This window comes from Bubalus kerabau, chromosome 10 (genome assembly GCF_029407905.1).
Source record: "Bubalus kerabau isolate K-KA32 ecotype Philippines breed swamp buffalo chromosome 10, PCC_UOA_SB_1v2, whole genome shotgun sequence".
NCBI classification, from domain to species: domain Eukaryota; kingdom Metazoa; phylum Chordata; class Mammalia; order Artiodactyla; family Bovidae; genus Bubalus; species Bubalus kerabau.
Genome location: NC_073633.1, coordinates 81,334,885 through 81,342,620, shown reverse-complemented (window position 1 = coordinate 81,342,620; position 7,736 = coordinate 81,334,885). Strand labels below are relative to the sequence as shown.

Genomic DNA, 7,736 nt, shown 5'->3' with positions numbered 1-7,736 from the left:
TACCTCAGTTTAGTTTTGATTTGCTTTTGTCTAGTAATGTTGAGCATCTTTTCCCATGCCTATTGGCCATCTGTATTTCTTCTTTGAAAAAATGTCTATTTAGGTCTCCTGTCCATTTTTGGATTGGGTTTTGTTGTTGTTGAGTTGTACAAGCTGTTTGTATATTTTGGAAATGAAGCCCTTGTTGGCTGCTTCGTTTGCAAATACTTTCTCCCATTCTGTAGGTTGTCTTCTTGTCAAACGGTTTCCTTTGCTATGCCAAGGCTGGTTAAGTTTGATTAGATTCTATTTATTTCTATTGCCTTGGGAGACTGACGTAAGAAAACACTGGTGCCCTTTATGTCAGAGAATGTTTTACCTATGATCTCTTCTAGGAGTTTTATGGGATCATGTCTTAAGTCTTTAAGCCGTTTTCTTTTTGTGCTTGGTGTGAGGGTGTGTTCTAACTTCACTGACTTACATGCAGATGTCCAGCTTTCCCAACACCACTTGCTGAAGAGACTTTTTCCCACTTATATTGTTGTCTCCTTGGCGGAAGATCAATTGATCGTAAGTGTGTGGGTGTATTTCTGGGCTCTCTATTCTGTTCCATTTGGATCAGTAACTTACCATTACACTCTTCGTTTGGGTGGGAAATAGATGGTGGTGCTGGAATTGCAGGAAAGCCAGATGGCTTTGTCTGTTAATATTCATTAAACACTATGTGTTGGTTGGCTCTGGAGGGAGCTGGGGATAACAAATCTGAGTGAAATGATCCTTTCACATCCAACTTGTGTTGCCCTCATCTCCCCTATGAAACAGTAGAATATAAATCTTAGCTCAAAAATAGTAAAACCCATAAATCCCCTCAAATATTTTTAAAATATTTTTTCCTCTATGGAGGATTATGCATGACATTTAATGGCTTTGTAAATATAATCCATTATGACAAAGGTATGGCTTTTTTGTTTTGTTTTAATGAGAAACATCTGAGTTGTACATACCACAAACAGCTTCAAGTTTCTGCACCAATCCCCCATGGTCAAACAATTAAAACCTGAAGCATCACTTTAAGTGTGAAAAAGTCTTATAAAATTAACTTACAAAAATGTCCCTATCAAGTCCGCGGTTTGGCATTTACTGTACATTAGTCAAAAAAGCTCAAGCTAAAATTTGTTTTTAAAAAATCAAAGTTTACATTATTCATACAGATTCTGCATTGTTAAAAAATATGCACAAATAACCACATCCATGCAATATAATTTCTTTAAAAATTTAAAGCAGTATAAAGAGCAGACCTAAGTACTGAACAGATCATTTTGGTTTTATAACCTGTAGCTCAAGATTGCTGCTGATTGAAGTAAAATTAATTCTAAACAAACATCTTAAATATGATTGTTTCAATCAATCAGCCAAGGGTGTGTGAGTTTCTGAACCATTTCCAAGGTGGAATCTGCTTGTTTCTGTAATATATATACTATGTGATGAATACTACTGTTCACTGACCATATTCACTACGTTTTAATAATGTGGTTTGACAAATCAGAATTCACAAAGTGCTTGGCTCTTCAGGAAACTGCTGTTTCCAAAGATCCCAAATCCAATCAATTGAGCTTTGCCAAACTGCCCAGAGTGACTGCTGCCCAGGGTCTGGAGAGAGCTCTCCCAAGTCAAGCCCAGAGGGAGGTATCCACAGCTGGTGGCCCTTGGACCAGTGCTCAGAGTCACTCACAGGGTGGACACCAAGTCAACAGGCTGGTGGCGTGGCACTGTGGGCCAGGCCGAGCCTCTATGTCGGGGGTGGCCCGTTGGTGTACCGCAGCATGGGGTAGAAGGACCTGGCAAAGTTGTTAGCCTGGGTGCAGCTGTAGTCCTCTTCGGAGGAGGGCAGCAGGCAGGCCAGGAAGAGCAGCAGCAGCAGGAGCAGCTGGAGGGGCAGCGCTGCCCTGATCACCCGAGAAAGGAAGGAGCGCTGGGGCTTGGAGCTCTCGGGGGCAGTGGGACCAGGCACCCTGGCAACAGAGGAGGTGAGAGCTGACTGGGAGTTTCCGGAGACCTCCCATCACCTGAGCCCCTGCTTGTGTAAAGATCTGGCTAAGACTCCGTGTTCCCAATGCAGGGGGCCTGGGTTTGTCCCCTGGTCAGGGAACTAGAGCCAGCATGCTGCACCTAAAAGATTCCAAGTTCTGAAACTAGGACCCGGCACGGAAGAGAAGCCTAGCTCTTGCTTGCTAAGTCTTGCTTCAGTCGTGTCTGACTCTGTGCAACCCCATAGATGGCAGCCCACCAGGCTCCCCCGTCCCTGGGATTCTCCAGGCAAGAACACTGGAGTGGGTTGCCATTTCCTTCTCCTTCTAAATGGTAGAAAAGCAGTTTCTACAAAGACCTTGAGAGAGGCATTGGCAAGCCTGCTCCGGGAGAGTTTAGGGCAGGAACCCACTGTTACTGTGATGCTGTTACCTGCTGGCGGTCTTGTTCTTCTCTTTTGCAGTTTTCTCTGCTTCGAACTGCTGGATAAAAATAATCCAATTAGTAAATGGAAGATAATTTAGTTCTGTGACTGATAAAACATTCTTTCTTAAGTTATACATGTTTCTTAGGTTGTCCTCCTGCCAAGCTTTTTTTTTTTTTTTTTAAACTTTACATAATTGTATTAGTTTTGCCAAATATCAAAATGAATCCGCCACAGGTATACATGTGTTCCCCATCCTGAACCCTCCTCCCTCCCCATACCATCTCTCTGGGTCGTCCCAGTGCACCAGCCCCAAGCATCCAGTATCATGCATCGAACCTGGACTGGCAACTTGTTTCATACATGATATTTTACATGTTTCAATGCCATTCTCCCAAATCTTCCCACCCTCTCCCTCTCCCACAGAGTCCATAAGATTGTTCTATACATCAGTGTCTCTTTTGCTGTCTCGTACACAGGGTTATTGTTACCATCTTTCTAAATTCCATATATATGCGTTAGTATACTGTATTGGTGTTTTTCTTTCTGGCTTACTTCACTCTGTATAATAGGCTCCAGTTTCATCCACCTCATTAGAACTGATTCAAATGTATTCTTTGTAATGGCTGAGTAATACTCCATTGTGTATATGTACCACAGCTTTCTTATCCATTCATCTGCTGAGGGACATCTAGGTTGCTTCCATGTTCTGGCTATTATAAACAGTGCTGCGATGAACACTGGGGTACACGTGTCTCTTTCCCTTCTGGTTTCCTCAGTGTATATTCCCAGCAGTGGGACTGCTGGATCATAAGGCAGTTCTATTTCCAGTTTTTTAAGGAATCTCCACACTGTTCTCCATAGTGGCTGTACTAGTTTGCATTCCCACCAACAGTGTAAGAGGGTTCCCTTTTCTCCACACCCTCTCCAGCATTTATTGCTTGTAGACTTTTGGATCGCAGCCATTCTGACTGGTGTGAAATGGTACCTCATAGTGGTTTTGATTTGCATTTCTCTGATAATGAGTGATGTTCAGCATCTTTTCATGTGTTTGTTAGCCATCTGTATGTCTTCTTTGGAGAAATGTCTATTTAGTTCTTTGGCCCATTTTTTGATTGGGTCGTTTATTTTTCTGGAGTTGAGCTGTAGGAGTTGCTTGTATATTTTTGAGATTAGTTGTTTTTCAGTTGCTTCATTTGCTATTATTTTCTCCCATTCTGAAGGCTGTCTTTTCACCTTGCTAATAGTTTCCTTTGATGTGCAGAAGCTTTTAAGGTTAATTAGGTCCCATTTGTTTATTTTTCCTTTTATTTCCAATATTCTGGGAGGTGGGTCATAGAGGATCCTGCTGTGATGTATGTCAGAGAGTGTTTTGCCTATGTTCTCCTCTAGGAGTTTTATAGTTTCTGGTCTTACGTTTAGATCTTTAATCCATTTTGAGTTTATGTTTGTGTATGGTGTTAGAAAGTGTTCTAGCTTCATTCTTTTACAAGTGGTTGACCAGAGTTCCCAGCACCACTTGTTAAAGAGATTGTCTTTAATCCATTGTATATTCTTGCCTCCTTTGTCAAAGATAAGGTGTCCATATGTGCGTGGGTTTATCTCTGGGCTTTCTATTTTGTTCCATTGATCTATATTTCTGTCTTTGTGCCAGTACCATACTGTCTTGATAACTGTGGCTTTGTAGTAGAGCCTGAAGTCTGGTAGGTTGATTCCTCCAGTTCCATTCTTCTTTCTCAAGATAGCTTTGGCTATTCGAGGTTTTTTGTATTTCCATACAAATTGTGAAATTATTTGTTCTAGCTCTGTGAAGAATACTGTTGGTAGCTTGATAGGGATTGCATTCAATCTATAAATTGCTTTGGGTAGTATACTCATTTTCACTATATTGATTCTTCCAATCCATGAACATGGTATATTTCTCCATCTATTAGTGTCCTCTTTGATTTCTTTCACCAGTGTTTTATAGTTTTCTATATATAGGTCTTTAGTTTCTTTAGGTAGATATATTCCTAAGTATTCTATTCTTTCTGTTGCAATGGTGAATGGAATTGTTTCCTTAATTTCTCTTTCTGTCTTCTTATTATTAGTGTATAGGAATGCAAGGGATTTCTGTGTGTTGATTTTATATCCTGCAACTTTACTATAGTCATTGATTAGTTCTAGTAATTTTCTGGTGGAGTCTTTAGTCTCAAAAGCTTGGCAGTCCTCTACATAGAAAACCCTAGAGTAATACGCTTGAGATTACTCTCTGAGGTAAGAAAATATTGGGTTGAACTAGCAAGAGTAGCACTTTTCCAGCCTGTTGAGCTGTTGCTGATGGAGAGATCGAGAAGCCCCTTCAGCAGTGCCCGGAGGGCTGCCGACTTCCACAATCCCAGGGAAGAGTACTGAGCACAGGACAGCCTTTCAGTCAGGTCTTTAAAAGTTTTTTTTTTTCCCCTCAAATCTTTGGAGTAAGCCACTCCACTGATCAGCAGATTGAAGCAGAAATCTGCACTATTGTGAAATACTGGAAGGGAGCTTGGAGGTCCAAGTCCCTGTCATCTCAATAACTTTCAACAGTAACTAGTGTGGTTCCCCTGCGGAAAGGGGCTCTCACCTTGGCTTGGGGAGCTGGCGCAGACGCTGCTAGAGGCTCTCCGTGGTCTACCTCGTCCACGCTGGGCAGAGGTGAGTCTGGGTTCTGAAATCCACACAAGAGTTCAGGGAAACGGAAGGCTCTGAAAAGTCTCAAGAGCACAGAACCTGCTTCCTGTAGTTTCTTCACTGTACTGCTCACCCCTCCCCTACTCAGATCTTTCTAGAAGGGGGGCTCTTCTAGTGCGCTCACTCCCCGCTTCTGAAATGGCCTTTCTTAAGGCTAGAGGGACTGTAAACAAGGTGAGGCCAGTCACATGCATTAAAAACCCACAGCCCCCATGAGCAGGACAGACAGCTGGACACATGGTGTAATAGCGTGGCCATGTGATCTGGGCTGCACAGGAGGAGAGGTGTACTCTGGGATGGAGGGGAGGGGCTGCTCTACATCTGGTGAGTCACCTGTTCTGGGCTGAATCACAGTTTAGAGAAGAAGGTAGACAAATCAGAAAGTGGTGAGAAGAGAGCGGCCAGGACAGTGAGAGGACCAGGAACTGTCCCGTGAGAAAAGTGAGGGCATGAAGGCAGAAAGGTCGCAGGGACTTGGCTTGTTTTTCACATGCCCCCAGCCACACTGATGGGTACTGCTGTCAGCTCCTCCTCATAGATGACAAAACGACTTTAAAGAGCTTTCATAACTTGTTCACACGGCAGAGAGGGGCAGGGCTCCTCCCTCCACTCGCAGGGCCGTAACACAGCTTTTCCGTTTGCATCTAACAGGACAATTCTATATTTAAGAGCCACAGGGAGACTCACCTGGCTTCGCTGCAAGGACACTAAGTCTTGGGACACTTGCTCAAGTAACTGTTTGAGTTTCTTCTCAATAACATGGACCTTCTCTTCAGCCTCAATGTAGTCTTCTCCATGCCCCTTGATAAGCAGGGTGCTGGAAATCTCTTGTAAGGAATTTACTTGAGGTTGACGTTCCACTAGCTCCTTTTCCAGTTGCTAGGAATAAAAAAGTATGTAAAACAGTTGCTTATCAAAAGGGAAGCAAGTGTGGCTGGAAGCAGCTTTCTCAGTGCCGGGAAAGTTCCGGGATGGATGGTGGCTGGTGCTCATCCAGAACCACCCCCTTCTCCTATTTGCTGGTCCCCAAGCCTGGCATCATCTAGATAGCAAGTTGGTCACACTCCATCCCTATTTTTTCCAATTCCTTGTCATTCTGGAGACGTGATGCTGGGGAAATTGGAGGAAATGAGTGAGAGGGTGGTTTGGGAAGACTAGGCCCTCATCCAGTAATGGCAGGACGTCGAGAGAAAATCTAAAGTGGGTAAATTGAGAGAGCGCAGCTTATGGTTAGAGAGGGATCAAGTGAATCTGCTTGTATTGTCTTGCTCGATGTCTAAAGTGGTAGCCACTAGACAATGTGTCTAATTAAAAAGTCCACTGCTGTGGAGAGTGGGGCTTTACAAAGATTTTAATACAAAAAATATTTTTTAAACAATGACCAGCATTTCGATTAAATTTAAAATATTAAACCACATAGAAATACATGGATAAAAATGTCACCCTGAGTGCAAGTGAGAATATATGGGTCTCATCTTCACTTGTTGGTGAAATATACACAAACACAACTACCCCCCAGGAAAAAGACTATGTGTGTGGATATAGAAAATTCATAGAGCTCACCAGGGCTGCAGGGCAACCAAACACCGCATTTCTTCCCAAATGAGCTCTATTCACAAGGGAGAAAGACTTTAAATGGCCTTAAAGTTCCCAGGATATTGCTAAACGCCTATAGCCCCAGTTCTACAGCGGTTTAGACTTCCTGCTCTGGACCACGGTGCTTCACCCTTGCGCTCATCCCACTTCAGTGGAGGGATGCCAACCGGAACATGAGGGCGGAACACTAGTGGACAGTTTCCAGAAATGCCAGGTGAGACCACTCGGTCCTGAGGTCCTGCACAGGCCAGTGGTAGCGCAGGGTCCCTTAGGAGGAAACTTACCACGAGTTCTTCCTGACACGCCAGGAGAACCTGGGGGTCTGCCTCCGGGTCGGCGACATGAGCCTTCTGCCGCCGGCTCTCGGCACTCGCTAACCACAGCAGCAGACTTTGACTCAGCTGGTGAAAGTCCTTAAAAACAGCAGACATCAGAGCACTGCCCTTTCTCAGTCTGTGAAGGCAGGTGTGCTGGGAAGCAGCTTACTATGATAATCCATCAACAGCACTTGCTCTTCTGGGTTTTTTCAGTGACTAAAAGGGCCAGATTTAAACTAGATGCCAGGGCCCCCCCAGTGGAGGGAAAGCAGGACAGGAAAGTACTCGGCACGTCCCAGGAGGCATGCTGAACTCTGCCAAGTGCAAAGTGTGAGCTGGAAGGTGGGTGTCAGCATGCCCCACACAAATCACTCAATGAATGTGCTGATTCAGTGATCGAGGGAGACCTCTCAACTGAACAGACTATGGCCCAGGGACAGGGCTGCACGTGGGCTCGGTGGTGGGCTCCTGTTCTCTAAGATGGGGCCAGAGGTAACCCGGGCTGGCCATTTACTATGTGTCAGATGCTGGGCCAAGGTTACACATGTGGAGTTGTAGAAAATACCCTGTGAGGTAGGCACTGGAATTATCCCCATTTTTCAGATGAAAAAACTGAGGTCTAGAAGATTCAATGCTTTCCCCACAGTCACACAGTTACTACAGCTACAGAGCTGGGTTAAGCT

At 44.2% G+C, this 7,736-nt stretch overlaps 1 protein-coding gene across 13 annotated transcripts in view; it reads right to left on the bottom strand.

Annotated features, from left to right (window-relative positions):
- Nucleotides 1-936: 936 nt before the first annotated feature.
- Nucleotides 937-7,736, bottom strand: part of SYNE2 (spectrin repeat containing nuclear envelope protein 2) — a 327,458-nt gene continuing 320,658 nt past the window's right edge. For 12 of the 13 annotated variants that reach the window (XM_055538301.1, XM_055538307.1, XM_055538306.1 and 9 more), the window contains 5 exons: nucleotides 7,021-7,149; nucleotides 5,828-6,019; nucleotides 5,034-5,117; nucleotides 2,440-2,489; nucleotides 937-1,991 (listed from right to left, as the gene is read on the bottom strand). In XM_055538301.1, coding sequence (XP_055394276.1) covers nucleotides 1,769-1,991; nucleotides 2,440-2,489; nucleotides 5,034-5,117; nucleotides 5,828-6,019; nucleotides 7,021-7,149 — 678 coding nt within the window. In that variant the 3' untranslated portion in view covers nucleotides 937-1,768. The remainder of the gene's footprint in view (nucleotides 1,992-2,439; nucleotides 2,490-5,033; nucleotides 5,118-5,827; nucleotides 6,020-7,020; nucleotides 7,150-7,736) is intronic. The other variant, XM_055538305.1, reaches the window with a different exon arrangement.